Source organism: Coptis chinensis, chromosome 2, assembly GCF_015680905.1.
Source record: "Coptis chinensis isolate HL-2020 chromosome 2, ASM1568090v1, whole genome shotgun sequence".
NCBI classification, from domain to species: Eukaryota; Viridiplantae; Streptophyta; class Magnoliopsida; order Ranunculales; family Ranunculaceae; genus Coptis; species Coptis chinensis.
In genome coordinates, this window is record NC_141457.1 from 55,295,503 (window position 1) to 55,316,807 (window position 21,305).

Below are 21,305 nucleotides of genomic sequence, written 5' to 3' on the forward strand. Positions count from 1 at the left end.
ATTGAGAAGTTCACTAAGCTTAGTCGAGTTCAGAAACAAGCAAGGCTGCTCGTAGTAGTGAACTACTTTATGGAGAGGGGAGGTCGGGAGATACGACTAAAGAGAAGGAACCAAATGAAGCGAGCTCGTGGTTAAGTTGATAGTGAGTCATCTACTGAGTCGATAATGGAAAGGGGAAACAGTGGAATTGTTATGAGGGAAGAAAAAAATAAGAACCGTGTTGGGTATGTGCGTCTTACCGGTGGAGGTGGGACCTCTGGGTCTGGGGGTGGATCGTTAAGGCGACCTTTCCAAGGTGGCAATGATGGCATGAAGGTCGCTCCACTAGAGAGGACGAGGGAGGGCTCTCCTCTGGACCTAGAGGAGATCAGGTTCGTGCCTCGCCGGCCAAGCAGCCTTGCTAAGCGAAAGGCAGATACACCTGATCCTAGGGACACCAAAGTGGCTAGGGTCGTGGACCGCTCTGCTGGGAGTGGATATGGTGCTTTGCCTGAGCAAATTGGGGGTAAGGGGGTAAGGAGTTCGAGGTCTAGGGGTAGACTCGACCTGACAATACCCAATCTGGACAATTTTGAGAAAGGGCTGGCTTTGACTACTGATGTGGGTGGTAAAAGGAAGGGGAAGGTTGCTGCCATGGAAGCAGGCAAGATGACCTCCCAGAAGGGTGACGATATGGATTAGAACCTTGTTTTTGTGAACTCGAAGTCTGGGAAGATGCATCTGGTGAAGAGGTTAGATTATAGCTATAAATCAGCACCTATTGCTGCATGTTTGCTTGATTGTGTTGTTCTGGATGGTGATCATAAGGATTTGGATGGTAAAGACTTGGCTGAAAATCTTAGGGCGATGGATTTGGCCCATTGTTTGGTATGTCTTTTAAATTTTCCTGTGGTTGGTTGGCTATGTAAGTAGTTGTTTAACACTTGTTGTCTTTATATAGCTTCTAGCTGGTTATCAGAAGCTGAAATAGATGGTTTAGATAAGCGAGTCTGAGAAGGGAGAACTGGAGAAAGTGAAAAATGAACTAGCTAATGTGAGGGACGTTCAGGTGGCAAAGAAGAAAGAGTTAGATGATCTGAAGAGACTGTATGCCGTTCTAGAGAAGCTGACCATGAGCGGCTCAATTGCAGAGCTTGAGGAGAAGGTGGTTTCTGTAACTGAGTACGCTAAAACTTGTAAAACGGTTGCTCAGAGGGCTCAGCAGGCTTACGATGGTTTGGGCTAAGATTTCGACGAACTAGAGTAGATGTATCTTCAATTGAAAGAAGAGCATGAAAGTGGGTCTCCAGGTACACCAGTGATCGACGTACATGGAGATGCTAGTAATGTTCCATTTGCCAGTACTGTCGTCCCTCGGCTGAGCGAACTGAAGATGCTGTCAATACTCTTTCTGCTACCGTTCTTCCCGTTGATGCTGATGTTGCTACTCCTGATGAATTGGATCCGTTGCAGACAGAGTCTTTGAACAATGTTGCTTGATTCCTTCTATGTCTTTGAAATTTGAAATGTTTTTGCTTGTTTCTTGAATTTGTAATATTGTTTGAAAGTGGTGGAGATACAATAGATCTGGTTTCCTGGCCTTGCCCGGGCAGTTCGCCTTAGTATTGGTTATATGGCATGGGCCAGGTACATTAAGAGCTGATAACCTGGGGTAACCTGGGCAGTTCGCTTTATTTTTGAGATCTGAACGAACTAGTTTCCACATAAGTGGCAGTTCGGTAGACTTTAATGAACTGGTTTCCTGAGTGTGTTTAGGCAGTTCATATTTTGCACTTATGAAAAGTATGTTTGCTTTGTCTTACTTTTGCTTGAATGCTTGTTGCATGTTGTTTTGATATCCCAGTAGGAATTTGACCTAGAGATGTATGTCCCGTCGTCTAGGAAGACTTAGGATGCTTGTGAAACATTGGAGTTCGATTGAGTGTACTGCTCAGGAGAGCGTTTTGACTCGAGAGAGCCTTTGAGCTCGGGTGAACGTGTTGTTCTTCGATAATGTTCTTCACTGAGTTGAGCCTAGGTGTGTAGGTCTACAACTAATGAGAATTGTTTGAGCTATGTAGCCTGTGAGCTTGAGTGAGCGTTTTACCGTAGAGAACGTTTTAGCTCTAGAGAGCGTTTTAGTTCAAGTAAGCGTTCTGGCTTCTCTAGAGAGCGTTCTATACTAAGTTGATCCTAGAATTGTAGGTCCTCAACTAGTAAGAAGTGTTAGAGTTATGGAGCCCTTGAGCTCGAGTGAATATTTCAACTTGAGTAAGCGTGTTATCATAGAGAACATATGAGCTCTGGAGAGCGTTTTAGTTCAAATAAGAATTTTTCTCTTAGAGAGAGAGCTGTGTGTCTTTTGTTAACATTGAGAGACTACTGTGCATTAATGCAAACAAAAACTATGTGTATAGTGTTAAAAGTAAGAACTCATGCAAATGGAATCTTTTATTGATAAAATTTCTTTAATAAGAAAGTATTCCAAGGACGTGGTAATGTCTGTCCGTCTTGGGTTTTGATCCAATATGCTCCATTGCCAATGACTTGTTCCACTATGTAAGGGCCTTCCCATGTTGGTTCCAGTTTCGAGCCATCCTTAGTCTTTTTCAAGACTAGGTCGCCAGGTTAAAACTTCGAGGGTTTACTCGTTTGTTATATGTCTTCCTCAGAGTTTGGTGGTAGGATGCCACTCGAATGGCTGCTAGTTCACGGAGTTCTTCAAGTAAGTTGACCTATCTAGCAAAAATGGAATCGGTCTGACCAGATTCGACGATCTCAGATTGAGTCTTTGTAATTTTCAGCTCGGTAGGAATGACGACCTCAGTACCATAACATAGTGAGAACAGTGACTCGCCTGTACTAGAATGTTCTGTGAGCCCATAGAATGTTTTCTAGCTACATTGGCCACTGGCTCTTGTTCTTTTCAATATTTTTTTTTAAGTTCTCTAGAATTGCCTTGTTACTAGCTTAAATGTTACTAGCTTTGGGACTAGTGTGTAGGGGAGGCCAAATCTGATAATGATGTTGGTCCAAATGAAGTTTCTGACATTAGATTCTTTGACATGAGCCAAGGGGATCGCTTCCACCCCTTTGGTGAAGTAATCAGTTGCTGCTAGGATGAACCTAAAACCAGTGCTCTTCTGTAGAATGAATGGACCCATGATGTCCATGCCCCACATGTGAAATCGCCAAGGGATGCAATGTTAATGAGTTATCTAGCTGGCTGGATAATATTGTGGCCAAATGTTTGTCACTTAATGCATTTCAGTACATATTTCTTGGCATCGATATGCATTTTTGGCTTGAAATATCCTTGTGAGATCGCTTTGTGAGCCAAAGAGTGACCTCTTGCGTGATTCCCACATTCTCCCTCGTGGATCTCTGCAAAAATCATCTGACCTTGTCCTGGGCTTATGCACCTCAGATGTGGCCCTCCGGCGGACTTTTTGAAAAGTTTGCCATTTACTAGGCAGTAGCAACTTGACTGGTATTGAACCTGTCTGGCCTTGGCACCATCTGTTGGTGTCTTTCTTAGTTGGATATACTCTATGATAGGTTGCATCCATGTTTGACTCATCTGAGTGTTAGAGAGTGGGCATAGGTCGCTGATTTCTAAGACGTGCTGATTTTGGTAAGCATGTTTATCAAGTACTTCAATAAGTAGTTTCCTAGGGTCACAGTCCGGTGTTTGGGTCATGAGGTACGCCAAGCTATCAGGATGATGATTCTCTTCCCGTAGGAAATAGTGTATGGTGAGTTTCTCGAAAGAAGGCAGTATTTGATTCACAACTTGAAGGTATTTAGAAAGGTTACCTCTATTGGTGGTATACTCATTGGCGACCTGACGAACGACCAGTTGTGAATTGCTAAAGACCTTGAGTTCATGAACTTTGAGTTCTAACGCCATACTAAGCCCCATGTTCAGGGCTTCGTACTCAGCTTCATTGTTGGAGGTCACAAAATCAATGCAAACTGACCTTTCCACCATAGTGCCATCTGGTGACACTAGGACTACTCCAACTCCGCTGCCACCCAGATTGCTAGCTCCTTCCATGAAGAGGGACCATACTGAAGCGTCATGTTGTTCAAAGGTCGAGATGGTTCCCAGTTCAGGTCGACAACTGGGAAATCTGCTAAGAAATCAGCAACGACCTGACCCTTCTGAGATGTTCTCGTGGTGAACTCAGTGTAGTGTTCACCGAGTTCTTTTGCCCATATTGCCATGTGAGTTGTTTTGTTAGCTTTAAGAAGGATCTTTTTTAGTGGGAGGTCGGTGAGTACTTTGATTAGGTGTGCTTGGAAGTATGGCATGAACTTTCTTGCTGAGTAAAGTAATGTCAGTACTACTTTTTCAATATGGGAGTAGTTCTTCTCAGCTGACAATAATGTCTTGCTTCTGAAGTAGATCGGTTTTTCTGCGTTCTGTTCCTTTTTGAAGAGAACTGAACTGATAGCGAAGTCAGACACACCTAAGTATAGCCCCAGTGTTTCACCATTAATCGATTTTGCCAGCACAGGTGGTGTTGACAAGTAGTCCTTGAGAGTAGCGAACGCTTGGTGGCATTGCTCATTCCATGAGAACTGTTCACCATTCTTGAGAATTTGTAGGAAAGGTCAGCATTTGTCTGATGCTCTCGATATGAATAGGTTTAGAGCTACCCCCATTCCTGACAGTTTCTGTATCTGCTTATTTGTTTTTGGGTTGGGCATGTCCAAGAATGCTTGCATCTGATATAGGTTAGCTTTTATCCCACGTTGTGAGACATGATACCCTAGAAATTTCCCAGAGGATGCTCCAAAGAGGCATTTCTCGGGGTTAAGTTTCATCTGAGTTCACTGCAGTCTGGAGAACGCTTGCGTGAGATGATCTAAGTGATCTTCAGCTTTCTTGCTTTTGATGACCATATCGTCTATGTAGACTTCCATGGTGTCTCCTAACATGTCTTGGAACATATCGATGACAAGTCGTTGATAGGTCGTTCTAGCGTTCTTGAGACCGAAAGGGAGGACATTGTAACAGTAAATCCCTTGTTCTATGATGAATGAGGTTTTCTCCTGGTCCTTTTCTGCCAAGGGGATTTGGTTGTAACCACTGTAGGCATCCATGAAGGACAAGAGTTCGTGGCCACAGGTCTGGTCCACAAGTCGGTCGATTCTTGGTAAGGGGAAACTATCCTTAGGTGTTTCTTGATTAAGATTGGTGAAGTCTATGCAAAGGCCAACTGTGCCATTCTTTTTTGGGATTGCTACAATGTTAGCAATCCATTCAGGGTACTCGATCTTGCTAATGAAACCAACTTTTTTGAGGTTGTCGATCTCGTCATTTATGGCTTTTAGGAATCTAAGGGATAGTTTCCTAGGCCGTTGGCGAACTAGTTTAACATTTGGATTCATGTTTAGTTTATGACATGCAACATTAGGATCAATTCCAAGGACATCGATATACGACCAAGCAAAAACATCTTTATTCAATGATAAAAAGCTTACAAGTTGTGCCTTGGGAGTAGGGTCAAGGTTAGCTCCTACATAAACGAACTTAAGGTCATCCTCGGTTCCTAGGTTGACATTTTCCTTCAATTCGGGATGAGCAGCCGCCTAAGTGGGTTGAGAGACCTCTGGGGGTCTTGGTCTCTTGAGGTGCCTCCTTGACCTGGATAGGTGGGGCGACCTCTGGGGTCTTGGCTTCTGGAAGAACATTTATGACCGAGCCCCCAGTGTTTTCCTTTGGTAGATTGCTTTGAGGGGTCTTGGTCAGGGTCTTGACCTCAGAGATAAAGTCTTCTACCAGCTTGGTTTTGGTGATCTCTCCCTTGTTTTTAAGTGAAACCCCAGCAGGCTTGTTAACTGAGAGAATCTGATTGCAATTGTGAGCATTGATTTGGTTGCTTCTGAGCTCCATCATGCCTCTGGGGCCAGGGAAGCGTAACACCTGATGAAGTGTTGATGGAAATGCTTGCATCTTGTGGATCCAACGACGTCCTAAAATAGCAGTATAGGACGAATTGACATCCAGAATGTTGAAACGCGTGTTGAAGCTGACTTTGTCCTCGTGGGACCCAACTGAGATTGGTAGGATAACGTCACCAATTGGGTTAGCTCGAGATCCATTGAAGCCATAGAGGGGGGCTATTAGATCTATCATTACCGACTTGGGCAGGTTCATCTCTTTGGTAGTCTGATAGAACCTGATGTCGCACGAGCTTCCTGGGTCGATCAGGACATGCTTTACTATCAAGTCGCTGATTTTGACATGGATAACCAGAGCGTCATTATGTGGGAGGCACAACTTGTTGAGGTCGACCTCAGTGAAGGTGATGTCTCCTGAGCTGCGGCCAGCTGTGCGTGAGACAGGAGTCGCTTGTGAGGATAACAAGTAAACTTATTGTAGAGAACCTACCCTTCTCCTTTTCTCCCATGTGGATGTGACATAGTCGTCCTGGAAGGTGATCATGTTGATCGTCCTATTATTATCTCTGTCAGATGAATGCTGGCGGCGCTCATGGCAAGATCGGTCCATTGAATGCCCTCGAGCCTGGGAGCGATCTCTATTGTGGTTGCGTGGTGGAGTTCGACTTCACTCTCTGCGAGCCATGAGCTTGTGGCGCAGGTTGCCATCGGCAATATCAGTATAATGTTTGATAAGTCCTGCTTCAATGAGGTCTTGTAGGTAATGCTTGAGCCCCCGGCATTTGTTAGTCTCATGGCACTTTGCTTTGTGGAAAGTGCAGTACGGCTTTCCTGGTGTGTCTTCGGGCCGTTTTACCTCAGGTCGGTAATAGGCCACTATTTTTATTTTCTCCAATATTTAGCTTGGAGATCTTGTTAGCACAGCGAACTCACGTTTCGTGTGCGTCCTGGTACTAGACTTTTGTCTTTGTGGTATGGGTCACTTCTTTGAGGATGGTGCAGTGTCTGAGATTGCTGCGGTGTCCCCTTGTTCGCCTTCATAGTCTAGTGCTTCCTGTAACTTGATATACTTGTACCCGCGAGTGTACAGGTCTTCCAATTTTTCAGGGCGCTTCGTCATTAGCGACCTGTATAGCCAGGTGTGTTTCTGTATAGCCTTGGTGAATGCCAAGGTGGCGAAGGACTCCTTGAGGTCGCTATCCATTGAAAGTAACTCGGTTATGAAGCTTCCTAAGAAGGAGCAGATTAACTCGTCGCTCTTCTGGGACAGTAGGAAGAGTGAGTCGAGGTCGGCTTTCTTACGTCTATTGTGGATGTAATGGTTAGCGAACTTATTAGTTAGCTTCTCAAAGCTATCAATGGAGTTTTGTTCCAGTGAGTAGAACCAATCGAGAGCTCCGTCTTTCAGGCTTGCAAGAAACAAGCAACATTGCAAGTGGTCGAAGTCCTGTGCACTATATGATAGGGTTATATAATAAAAATATTACTTTTGTATTAACTCTAATTCTTTATATTTTGAATGAGAATCATATGGGCAAATGTTATGCATATTATATATGTTATTAGTTATATGTATGTGTCTAATACTTTATGTTGTAGATGATATGGTATGAACACACAGAAGATCATATCATCAGTACCTTATAAAGTATAAGTAATCGTTCACAACCTAGATGGATTTGGACAAACCATTGGTACGGTTGTAGTATAATCTGGTATTAGTCTATCTTAACTATAGGATTACACTAGTACACTTTGTGTGTATTGAACAGGACCAAGTGAGGTTGTTTCTCCTTATACTGACTATATAAGAGAACAAACGCCTATGTTATTATGGATGTTTGTCCTCCTAATCCGGATATAATAACAGGCACTTACATGCATTATACATTGCTTTAAATCATCAATGAGTGAGATTCATTTGTGAATCAACAAACTCGATGGATTGGGTAATGACATTGTATGTAAGGTGTGCTGTTGATTATAGAAGGAATCCGTGTCCTGCAAGAAGTCAGGTTGATGATGTCCCCTTGAGGATCTCAAAAAGATTGTCATGTAAACCATGTAGGTGGATTTATTCCGACATGACAATGAGATTGAGTGGTACTACTCAAGGACATAAGAAGTTGATTAATGTAGTTGTCAGTAACTTGACTTAATCAACGGACATTCGATATCTTAAGCACGGGGAGATCAACGAGCGTATAATATGGAGTCCATAAACGCTGACACGTAATTTGGGATTAGGGCGGTAGTGCAACAATGGCTTTTAGTGGAATAAGCCATTTGTTGACGGACTTGGGCCGTGTGTTCTGGACGAACATGGGAAGCCCAAGCCCGTCAGGAGGCTCAACCCTAATTTCTCCTCATGATCCCTGTTGTAGCCTATAAATATAGTACTCTCTCTCTCTGGCCAAAATTCACTATTCATTGTTCTGAAAAAGAGGCAAGAAAAGTAGATCTGAATTCGTTTATGATCTTGAGAGAAAGAAGGGGATTGGTAAATCGTTGTCCACACAACGTCTAATCTATTCTAAAGGAATTCAACAGAAGATCAAGGGGTTGATTGTTGATTCGGATTCATAAAGCTTGGATTATCAGAGTTATCAAAACCGGATCTAAAATGTATGTTTTTCTATTCAAAATCGTGAGAACCCCATTGATTCCGCTGCGCGTGGGTTCTCGCAGTTTGTAGAAATTTTGCATTCTGAAATAACGGTTCCTACACTATAGAGTGTGAGGCTTTGAATGTAGCGAGCTACGTTCTGACCAGGGCACGTGCTTCCATCATACATTGCGAATCGTGGTTGGATGAAATCTTGAGGGGAGGGTTTACTGAGTACCTCCGCTGTGAATGGGGACGCTCGATACGTTTTCAGCTTCTTCTGGATGATCTAAGTGGCATCCTTCTTCACAGTACTCTGCTCGATACGCTGGCATAACTCGTTGATTTGTTAGTTCACCTCGTTTATGCCGTCCTTAGCGGTGACTCCGTTTGGGTTCTGGGTTGCCACCTGGTTTTTTAGTGCGGTGTTTTCCTATCGCAAGATGTTGATGCTGTTGTTCATGGCTCCTATCTGGCTGACCATACTCTTCATTTGCGCCTGGATGCTTTCCATGCTTCGTGGGCTTGAGATTTTTTAGATCAGAATTTGGTGGTTTTCTCAAGTAATCGAGCCACAGACGGCGCCAATGTAAATGTTAAGATTCGTTTAACCTTACAAACGTAGACAATTTGGGGGAGAAAGGGTTGGTAGATTCAATTTGACCGAGTTCGTGTGGACGAACTGCCTACATATCAAGCTCTCTCTGGGGGAACTTGAATAAGGTCAGACGTAGTTCCTCATCCTCTTTATATAGGCAAGGTGCCCGCGTCTCTTGCTCTCTCGTGTCAGGTCATATCCAGGTCTTTAGATTACTCGTGAGCCATGATGGTGAGTTAAGGACATTTATTGTGAAGCGTGCTTGAAGCTTCGATCTTGATAGCTGTAATAAAGACATACGATACGAGCCGTTGTGGAATGAGAGGATTGAGTGCTATAGGGGTCGCTTATGGGTGAGATTGTTTACTCGACTCGAGTCACTTTGAAGCGAGCTCGCAGGACGAGTACATGAGATTGGTTTGTGGTGACATCGCTCTAGGCGCGAGTTGAATAGGTTGCTTGCCTGAGTCGAGTCACTATGAAGCGAGTTCTGTGGACGAGGATATGAGATCGGTTGGTAGTTCTGTATATGCTGGACACGTGTGTGATACTCATTAGATGTGAATATTACTCCCTCACATGCTTCCCTCACGCCCCCACTGCAATACAGTATACTAGTGTAAAATTTCCATGAACCAACGGAATCGTCCAAAGTATATTATTACATCTAGATCGAATAGCTTCGGTAATTAAGAAATGCAGTACATACAAATAAATTAGCATATGGTATCCCTTCCATACCCATTTTCAATACATTACTCAGAAAACGTGATTACGAGTGCACGATAACTATAGAAAAAATCCTTAGTCAAATTAACACTCGATAACAGCTTCTTATATCTGCATTTATCCCATAATAAACAATGAGAAAACAAATACCTTAAAATATAATACTTAAAACAAAACACCTTAGCTCAGTTTTGGAGTGTGCGACATCAGTCTGAATAGATGCATGTGGAACAGTAATAAGCTGAGTATCATCTATATAATAAATTGTATGACCACATATACATCCAATAACAAATTTCAACCATTTAATAGTGAGACTTAAAAATGGTTCTTGAAAACCTTTTTCTATCTCACAACTCTTCCTAGTTCTTCTCACTTTTTACAAGGTTTAGAATGATCCACCCTTATGTGGAATGTGTAGATGTGTGGATTTCTACCTACGACCTGATATTGGGGTTGATAGGGAATGGCTACACTCTTGCTTGGGATAAGAGTTGCCTACGTATCAAGTTTCTTGGGTGAACTTGAATCAAGCCTTACGTAGTTCATCTCTCTCTATTTATAGGTGTTTGATCTGACTTTCCTTATTTCCTTCAGGCCGCTGTCAAGTGTAGATCCATATATTGTGCTCTCTTGATGATTCATCATTACTTCTGCTATTACAAAGTAAATGTCTTCTTCATTGGTGCATTGACTGAGCTTCAGGATCGTGGGATGTCAGAACGTGTAGTTATGATTGTACGTTTTGATGGTATTACTACTTCTGTTCCAAAGCAAAGTGTGAAAGGAGACTCGTTGGTACTAGCTCGGGCTATTGTTCTGTATACCCATAAAATGTTCTCGAGTTGTTCTAGCCATTGACTTTTCTTGCTCTCCAACTTCTTTTGGAGATTCTCTTTGATGGATTTGTTTGTGGCCTCTGCTTGGCCATTGCTTTGCACGTATCTAGGTGTAGAAAATGCTTGAGTGATGTGCCACTTTTGTAAGAATCCCTTGAATTGTGTGCCGACAAATTGGGTTCCGTTGTCCATGATGAGGGTGTGGGGTAGACCAAATCTTGTGATGATATTGGTCCATATGAAGTTGATGATGTGGACTTCCTTGACTTGAACAAGTGGGATCGCCTCAACCCATTTGGTGAAGTAATTTGTTGAGGCCAAGACGTATTTGAGCCCTATTTTCTTTTGTGGGTAAATGGTCCTATGATTTTTTTTTTTTTTTTTTTTTTAAAAAATTTGGCTAGGGTTAGGTAAACCCTCACTTGTATTAAATACAATAACTGCTTACATAGACGTGTCCACTAACATCCTCTTTTGCATATGCTTACAAATCTATATCTAGAGGAAGCCCAAATTGAACCAAACAAATGTTATATTTATGAACTAGAAACTTGATCTGTATGGATAACAGATCTGGAATTTCTAGGTGTTATTTCTCCAGGATTGATCCATGTCTTGCTTGTTGCCGAAACCACTAAATGCAGCCTCCCTCCAACGTGAGTGATGCTGAATTGAGAAATCTTAGCAGTAGCTCGGGTCCATAATGTTTTAAGTTGCCAAGGGATATGGCCATGGATAGACATATCCAGGCCCAAAGACTGCTAAAGCCCAAGCCAAGATGTTGCTTCAAACCCACCATGTTTCAGGCATACAGAATGAAAGTGGATCTGGATCGTGTGACCCGAACACCATCTTCTCTACCCGCTTGCAACAGCACCCTCGTTGGTTTCATCCCCTTCATAAGTCTTTGACATTTCCAAATTGCGAAGCTGATACAAATTTCACGTTAAAATACCCTTGGTAGCTTCCAAACAAATGTTCAAGATCTAAGTTTCGAACTCCAGCTCAGTATCAGATCTGTAACATTTGCTTATGCTAAGAAAGCAACATAAAAACCAAAATTCGGCCTCAACTTCTCTCTTTAAAAACCCAAACTCAACAAGAAAAACAAAGATCATCGGAAAGAAAAAAAAAAAAAAAAACAATCCCAAACGCTCAACAGTTTCCGCCCATAGAGAATATGGTTGTTTAAAAACCAGCCTCTACCTCTGAATTCCTTGTTGGTTTATGATAACCCGTAAAACTCAATTAGATTACTCTAACCTTGTTCTTACGGTATCAATTATTTATTTTCTACTCTCACATATAGATTTATGCAATATATAGAGTACGGAATCGTTCCACTCCTAAACTACCAAGACATAAAGAAATCAATAAATCGACACAAGGGAACAATGGTGAGAGCAATAATTATAGAGATGAATTTACACTATGAAACTAATTATATGAATTTACTTATAATAATTTAACTAAGCAATCAAATATGAATTGAAGAAAATATAGAGAAGAATATGGAGAAAAGATTAGGGGGATTTGATTTCACTTAAATAAATTCCTAATATGCTAGTGTAGATTATTGCAATCATAACCAATTAAGATTAATTGTGATCCCTAATTATTCATGGCAATCTCTGCCAACTAATAATTAGCATGTGAGAAAGTTCAACTCATTCTCATGGCGAATCAACTAGCCTACTAGAGTGAACTCTTAAATGCAATAATTCTAACTACCACATCAAATTTTCATTCAAGCTTCATCAAACCCCTCTAATGGAGGTTTAGCTAGAATTCATTAGACTATCATTAACATATGAATAATAAGAAAACATAATGAAGAACAATAACTTGACTTTTATTAATCTAACGAAGAATTATCAATGATTCAATAACTAAATTAAAAACAAGGTAATAAAACTAATTAATGGAGTCTAAGCTAATTTATTTTCTAATCTAGGTCTAACTAATAAATAATATTCATTCTTGCTCTAACAGCTAATAAAATTGACAACTAACTAGATTAATCTATCAAAACTAATTTAATGAATTAAAACTAATTATATATTACAAAACTAAATTTTTTATGAACTAGAACTAGGTTTAGATCTAGATAGATTAAGAGCTAAGTTTTTGTCTCTTGATATAGAAGAGTTAGATCCCCAAATTTGTGCATGGGTTGAGGAGCTATGTTTTGGGCCGAAAAATCGAGCCCAAAACCCAATTCATTGAATCCAAGACTTCCCATTCTGATCGTGTTACTATAGCACGAGTTTTCACCAACTTATACTACTCTGATCGAGTCAAGGTCTAGACCATTGGAAAGAGCTTTCTGAGACGATCATTTTGATATAAAATGGGCCCAAATCCGAGGTATGAACCCAAAGATATGGCTTTTTGAAGTTTTGTTGATTTTTCTTCAACTTCCTAATCCGATTTGACTTTCACATAACAACTTGACTAGAGCTTTTTCTCCATGAAACTTAGGCTTTATTCATAGAACTTTCATAGCAATCACTTTAGCTCCTTTTAGCGCCTAATTAGTAACAAATTTACATTTATTCAACTTCAAAGCCTGAAATACTCAAAAGCACATAATTAGTGATAAATCTATATTATTAATCACATAATTGGTCTAACAGCTATATTGTTAAGGGGTTAAAACTATAGTTTTGGGCTCTTATCAGTTTCCATCTAAGTACAACATGAATCAAGTCCTAAACTTTACAAGTTTTCCCACCACCCACCAGATCCACTATAGGAACCGTTATTTCAGAATGTAAATTTCTACAAACCGTGAAAATTATGCGTAGCAGAATTAATGGGTTCTCACAATTTTGGATAGAAAATCATACATGTAGATCAGCTGTGATAACTCTGAGAATCCAGAATCAGCAACCTCTTGATCTTCTGTTGTATTCCTATGCACAGAGTGGACGTTGTGTGGGCAACGATCTTCCAACCTCTTCTTTCTCACTTGGCCTCTCTCTCTCTCACAACCTTAGAACCGAATTTGATCTGTTTTTGCTTGAGTGGTGTCTGAGAAGAAAACGGCAAGAGAAAGAGGTTTCTTTTTATAGGCTACAACATAGACCATGAGGAGAAATTAGGGTTGGGCCTCCTGACGGGCTTAGGCTTTCCATGTTCGCCCAGAACACACAGCCTAAGTTCGTCAACAAATGGCTTATTCCACCAAAGGCCATTGTTGCACTACCGTCCTAATCCCAAATTATGTGTCAGCATTTATGAGCTATATATTATATGCTCGTTGATCTCCTCGTGTTTAAGATATCGAATGCCCGTTGATTAAGTCAAATTACTGACAATTAAATTAATCAACATCTTATGTCCTTGAGTAGTACCACTCAACCTCATTGTCATGTCGGATCAAATCCACCTGTAGTGTTTACATGACAATCATTATGAGCTCCTCAAGGGGACATCATCAGCCCAACTTCTTGCGGGACACAGATTCCTTCTATAATCAACAACACACCTTACATACAATATCATTACCCAATCCATTGACTTTATTGATTCACAAATGAATCTCACTCATTGATGATTTAAAGCAATGTACAATACACGTAAGTGCCCGTTATTATATCCGGATTAAGAAGACAAACATCCATAATAACAGAGGCGTTTGTTCTCTTATATAGTTAGTATAAAGAGAAACAACCTCACTTGGTCCTGTTCAATACACACAAAGTGTACTAGTGTAATCCTATAGTCAAGATAGACTAATACCAGATTATACTACAACCGTACCAATGGTTTGTCCAAATCCATCTAAGTTATGAACGATTACTTATACTTTATAAGGTACTGATGATATGATCTTCTGTGTGTCACCACACACCATATCATCTATAACATAAAGTATTAGACACATGCATATAACTAATAACATATATAATATGCATAACATTTGCCCATATGATTCTCATTCAAAATATAAAGAATTAGAGTTAATCCAAAAGTAATGTTTTTAGTATATAACCCTATCAATCCACACTCTACTCAACTCCAACCTCCAAGGATGTCCATGATAATGGCACAATGCTTTCACACAACACGAACTCAGTATGGTTTCTACGGAGCATGAGGAATCAGACCTAGCTCTCAACCCATGGGTAATGACAACCAGAACCTTGACAACCAATAAAGTTTTCCCATTCAGAATCAATTCGAGCAACCATCAATACGAAGGTGAGAAAAAAAAGACGAATTCCGGCGATAGTGCCTTAAGAGGCAGCCGCCGCTGGGGATTGCCTGATAATTGGGTTTTGCCTTCAAGAAAAAAGTTGTTGAGGGAGTGAGTTAGTAACTTTTTACCATCGAATGTAAAATGGTCCCATGATGTTTAGCTCCCACATGTGAAAAGGCCACGGGCTAGCCATGTTGATCAACTCTCGTACTGGACTTAAGTGGTTGTGACCAAATGTTTGGCATTGGTGACATTTGAGAACATACTTCTTTGCCTTGATGTGCATGCCTGGCCAATAATACCCTTGGGCGATTGCTTTATAAGCAAGAGATCTTGCTCTTGCATGGCTGCCACATTCACCTTTATGAATTTCGTCGAAGATGAGTTGGCCTTCGTGTGGAGTTATGCACCTTAGGTGGCTCTTGCGGATTTACAGAATAGCCGTCCGTTAATCACGGTGTATCTGGGAGCGTGAAATTTTATGGCACGAGCATTCCTTGCCTCTGCTGGGAGCTCGACATGTAAGATAAATTTTAGAAATGGGCCTATCCAAGATTGGGTGATCTCTTCTTTGGATGAGGGCTGAAAGTCTGTGAGGCTGTTGACACTTTCATGTTGGTAGGCGGGCCTCTCTAGGATGTCAATGTAAACTATTTTGGGACATGCATCTTAGGTTTTTAAGGCTAAGAAAGTCAGGCTATCTGCATGTCTGTTATCCTCTCAGGGAATGTGTTCCAAGGATAATGTTGTGAACGAGTTGATGATATTATTTACGACCTGAGCGTACTTGGCTAAGTTTGCTCCATGTGTCACATACTCTTTGGTGATCTGTTTGACGATTAGTTACGAGTCATTATAAGCTTTGAGTTTTCAAATTTGTAATTGTTGTTCCATGCGGAGGCCTGTGATTAATACTTTATATTCTACTTCATTGTTGGATGTTGCAAAATCGATCTTTATTGACTTTTGTAGCTGGGTTTCTTGTGGTAAAGTTAACACAGCCCCCAGTCCACTACCGCTATTGTTGCAAGCTCTATCTACGTAGAGGTGCCATGTGTCTGGGGTGGTTGGTTGATGGAGTGAAGTAATGGGCTTAGGTTCCCAGTTGGTATCTTCGAGGGGGAAGTTATCAAGGAAGTCGGCAACGACCTGACCTTTGCGAGACGTTATGCATCTAACAAATGCAGACTGCTCCATGTGAATGTTGCGCATTTCTTTAGTATTTGTAAGAGCAGTATGCATTTGTTAGATGCATAAGAGATGAATCTGATAGAGTTATATACTAAAAGCATTACTTTTGTATTAACTCTAATTCTTTATATTTTGAATGAGAATCATATGGGCAAATGTTATGCATATTATATATGTTATTAGTTATATGCATGTGTCTAATACTTTATGTTGTAGATGATATAGTGTGGACACACAGAAGATCATATCATCAGTACCTTATAAAGTATAAGTAATTGTTCACAACCTAGATGGATTTGGACAAACCATTGGTACGGTTGTAGTATAATCTGGTATTAGTCTATCTTGACTATAGAATTACACTAGTACACTTTGTGTGTATTGAACATGACCAAGTGAGGTTGTTTCTCCTTATACTGACTATATAAGAGAACAAACGCCTATGTTATTATGGATGCTTGTCCTCCTAATCCGGATATAATAACGGGTACTTACGTGCATTGTACATTACTTTAAATCATCAATGAGTGAGATTCATTAGTGAATCAACAAACTCGATAGATTGGGTAATGACATTGTATGTAAGGTGTGATGTTGATTATAGAAGGAATCTGTGTCCCGCAAGAAGTCGGGTTGATGATGTCCCCTTTAGGAGCTCAAAAAGATTGTCATGTAAACCCTGCAAGTGGATTTATTTCGACATAACAATGAGGTTGAGTGGTACTACTTAAGGACATAAGAAGTTGATTAATGTAGTTGTAAGTAACTTGACTTAATCAATGTACATTCGATATCTTAAACACGGGGAGATCAACGAGCATATAATATGGAGCCCATAAACGCTGACACGTAATTTGGGATTAGGGCGGTAGTGCAACAATGGCCTTTAGTGGAATAAGCCATTTGTTGACGGACTTGGGCCGTGAGTTCGGGGCGAACATGGGAAGCCCAAGCCCGTCAGGAGGCCCAACCCTAATTTCTCCTCATGGTCCCTATTGTAGCCTATAAATAGAATACTCTTTCTCTCTGGCCGAAATTAACAATTCATTGTTCTGAGAAAGAGGCAAGAAAAGTAGATCTGAATTCGTTTATGATCTTGAGAGAAAGAAGGGGGTTGGTAGATCGTTGTCTACACAACGTCCAATCTATTCTAAAGGAATACAACAGAAGATCAAGAGGTTGATTTCGGATTCATAAAGCTTGGATTCTCAGAGTTATCAAAACCGGATCTTGAAAGGTATGTTCTCCAATCACAAATCGTGGACACCCACTAATTCCGTTGCGCGTGGTGTTCGCGGTTTGTAGAAATAGTCGTTCTGAAATAATGGTTCCTACAGAATCTGTTGAGGGCTGAAACCATGCCAGATAGCTTGTGTATTTGTTATTTGGAAGTTGATTTTGGCATTTTAAGGAGAGCTCGTTCTGGGTTTGCTTCAATGCATCTTTGTGAAACGAGATATTCTAAGAATTTCCCTGAGACTACCCCAAATACGCACTTTGCTTGGTTGAGCTTCATCTTGCCTTTGCCTTTGCACTTTTGACTACCATGTCGTCTATGTAGACTTCCATAGTGTCGCCCAGCATGTCTTTGAACATTTTTGTGACAAGTCTCTGGTAGGTCGCGCCGACGTTCTTCAAGCTGAATGGTAGGATGTTATAGCAGAACGTTCCTTGTTCGGTTATGAAGGACGTCTTTTCTTGGTCCTCTTCTACAAGTGGTATCTGATTGTATCCGTTATATACGTCCATAAATGATAAAAGTTCATGACCGCAAGTTTGGTCTACCAGTATGTCAATCCTGGGTAGAGGGAAGCTGTCTTTTGGGCAATGCTTGTTAACGTTGGTGAAATCGATGCAGAGTCGTACATGGCCATTTTTTTTAGGAACGGCTACAATGTTAGCTAAACTGGTCGGGTATTCGACCTCTCTGATGAATCCAACCTTTTTTAGCTTTTCTATCTCTTCATTGATGGCTTTTTGAAATTTGAGTGCTAGTTTCCGAGGTCATTGTTTGATAGGCTTTATAGTTGGATTTACATTTAATTTGTGGCAAGTGACCTGAGGGTCGATTCTTGGCATATCGATATACGACCAAGCAAAAACATCTTTATTGAGAGATAGCAAATTGACAAGTTGCTCCTTGAGCTTGGGGTCTAAATCAGCCCCTACATAAACAAATTTTGGGTCATCATTTGTGCCCAAATTAACTTTCTCTCCTGGTTCGACTTGTGCTTGGTTTTCCTTGAGCTTGTTTGTTACTGGTGCTGGAGGGCCGGAAGCTTGAGGATCTTGCAGCTTTGGGATGTCGTTTGTCTTGACGACCTGAGTTTTGGCCTTGGTTGTTGTGCTTACTTGATTGCATCGATGAGCTTCTAGTTAGTTGTTTCTGAGCTCCATGATGCCCCAGGGTCCGGGGAACCGCAGGACTTAGTGTAAGGTTGATGGAACTGCTTGGATCTTGTGAATCCACCTACGGTCTAAGATGACAGTGTATGATGACTTGACATTTATCACACTGAAGCGTGTTGAGGTCTTAACCATGTCCTTTTTTTCTCCAATGGAGATTGGTAGGATGATGTCTCCAATGGCATCTGTGCGGTCTCCATTGAACCCATAGAGTGGTGCATTTGACTCTATCATCACCGAGTATGGTAGGTGCATATCCTTGTATGTTTGGTAGAAGAGGATGTCGTAGGAGCTGCCTGGATCGATTTGGACCCGCTTGACTGTCCATCCATTGATCTTGACATGCACTACCAGAGCATCATTATGGGCTAGGCACACCTTGTCAAGATCTTCCTTGGTGAATGATATTGCAGTTGTAGTTTGAGAGCTGGCAGGAGTGATCACTTCATCTTTGTGGGATAGGTGGTAGATTTCTTGCAGTGCTCTTACGCGCCTGCGCTTTTCACGACCAGAGGTCTCGTTGCTGGAGGTGGCTGTAATCATGTAGATTACCTTTTCCTCGTCGTGGTCGGAGGAGTGCTGTCGTCTGTTGTGCCTCAACCAACCTGGAGATTTAGATCGTCTGGCTATTCTGCTTCTGCTCCTTCTGCATGTAGGTCATTCATTACTATGACTCCTGCTTCTGTTGTGGTTGGCATTCAGTTTATGCTTGAGGTCGCTTTCTGGCAGGAACTCTTTCAGCTTTCTATCTTCGACTAAGTTTTGGAGGTAGTACTTTAGGCTCCAACATTCATCTGTGTCATGGTGATAGAGTTTGTGGAAGTGGCAGTATGGGTGACCTAATATTGCTATCACCTTGTTGATGTTTGGTTTTAAGTAAGGTGTTGTATATATCTTCTTCAAGATGTAGCCTGGCATTCTGGAGAAGTTGGAGAATTCTCTCTTGGTGTAAGATGGCTTTTGGGAGTTGTTGTTACTGGAGTATTGCTTGTTTTCTTTGGGCCTCCGTTTGTCGCTTACTGTGAGGACTTCTTTTCTTTTGCGTTGGGCCATCCATTCTTTGTACTTCATGTACTTGTCGACTCTGTGGTATAGGTCGTCTAGACGTTCTGGCTTATTGTGCATGAGAGATCCTGCTAGCTCAGAATCGTCTAGGAGGGCATTGGTGAACGCCGAGGTTGCAAAGCTGTCCTTGAGGCTTGGCTCCATTGATAGGAGTTTCTTTTTGAAATGTCCTAAGAAAGCGCAAATAGTCTCACCGTGTGCTTGCTTCAGGTGGAACAACGAGTCAAGATTGGCTTGCTTCTTCCTGTTGTGGACGAACTTTGCTGCAAATGTCTCGGCCAGCTTGTCAAAGTTGTGGATTGAATCAGGAGTTAGCATGTAGAACCAGTCTAATGCTCCGTCCTTCAAGCTGGCTGGAAAGAGTTTGCATTTAAGGTAGTCAAAGTCTGGAGCATTGTAGAGGGCCAGGATTTGGCTGAAACTAGCTATGTGCTGGCCTGGACACGAACTACCGTCGTACATCGGAAACTTTGGCTGGATGAAATAAGTGGGAGGCTGTTTGTCCCTGATTTTAGTGGTGAATGGTGACACTTTGTATGACTGGAACATCTTCTGAACGATCTGGGCTGCGCTGGTTTTTTCGCTTGACTTGTCTAACCACTGGGTAAAGTCGTCAAGGTGTTGATTTGTGGTGGTTGTAAGTGCTGCGACGCCGTTGTTATCAATGGCGTCTGGATCCATGTTGTTGGTGTTGGATGTTGTTTGTTCTCAAAGAGTTTGATTCTCTTGTTGAAGGGATATAAAAGAATCTTGGAGAGTCTTCATTTGATATGCTAAAGCTTTGAGCTGTCCTTCTGATAATCCGTAAAAACTCAACTCGATTACTTTAACCTTATTCTTACGGTATCAATTATTTATTTCCTACTCTCGCATATATATTCATGCAATATATAGAGTACGGAATTGTTCCACTCTTAACTATATAGACTTAAACGAATTCAACTAATCAAACACAAAGAACAATGGTGAGAGTAATGTGTGATGTGAAATTTATATTCTACGATTATACGATGGATTCAAATAAATCTAAATTAACTAAACTAATAAAAATAGGGTTTCGATGGAAGAGAAAGTTATAAAGAAAAGTGATCAATCCACCTAATAACTAGTTTCATGCAATAATTGAATTATTCATTGAAAAGATATCGTATTTAGGTTTTCACGCAACGATTCAACCTAAAGCCTCAACTTTTATCATCCCTAGCAACAACCTACATCTCTATAGTCATTATTACTAGCATGTAGGATTCTTACAACCAAGTCTCTCGACTTAATTACAACAATCCATAGTTTAATTTATCATATGCTTATTTTGGAAGTCATACAATAAATTAAACTCGTTGAAATACATACACAATTAAATAATTCTACTAAGTAATCTATTTCTCATTAGGTTTCATAATCACTCCCTCTAATGGGGGGGGGGGGGGGATTAGCCTAATATTCATTGGATTAATTAAACTAAAATAATGAAAGGAAAGCATAATGTAAATTAAACTAAACTTGATTAAACAAATAGAACAAGTCATTATTGAATAAGTATTAAACTCTATTAATCTATTTGAACAATAACAATACTAATTCAAAATGAATTAAAACTAAAATTAAATCTAATATAGAACTAATATTATGAATAACTACTTATCAAATTAAAACAAACTAATTATGATTTAAGAACAACTAAATCTAAAATAAGAATTGAATCAAAAACTAAATTGAGTTTTTAAAAACTAATTCTTTATTATAAAACTAAATTTGATTCTAAATAATAATCTACCT

General features: G+C 40.7%; 1 protein-coding gene across 1 annotated transcript; it reads right to left on the reverse strand.

Annotated features, from left to right (window-relative positions):
• Nucleotides 1-19,237: 19,237 nt before the first annotated feature.
• LOC147516679 (uncharacterized) lies at nt 19,238-20,207 on the reverse strand. Its single transcript, XM_086593346.1, has 2 exons — nt 19,482-20,207; nt 19,238-19,255 (listed from the first exon to the last, which is right to left on the reverse strand). The coding sequence occupies exons 1-2, from the start codon at nt 20,205-20,207 to the stop codon at nt 19,238-19,240; spliced, it is 744 nt and encodes a 247-aa protein (XP_086449472.1).
• Nucleotides 20,208-21,305: the final 1,098 nt, after the last annotated feature.

Excerpts from the sequence above, each read along its gene's own strand:
- LOC147516679 (XM_086593346.1), bottom strand. The coding sequence starts at position 20,207 with ATGGATCCAGACGCCATTGATAACAACGGCGTCGCAGCACTTACAACC.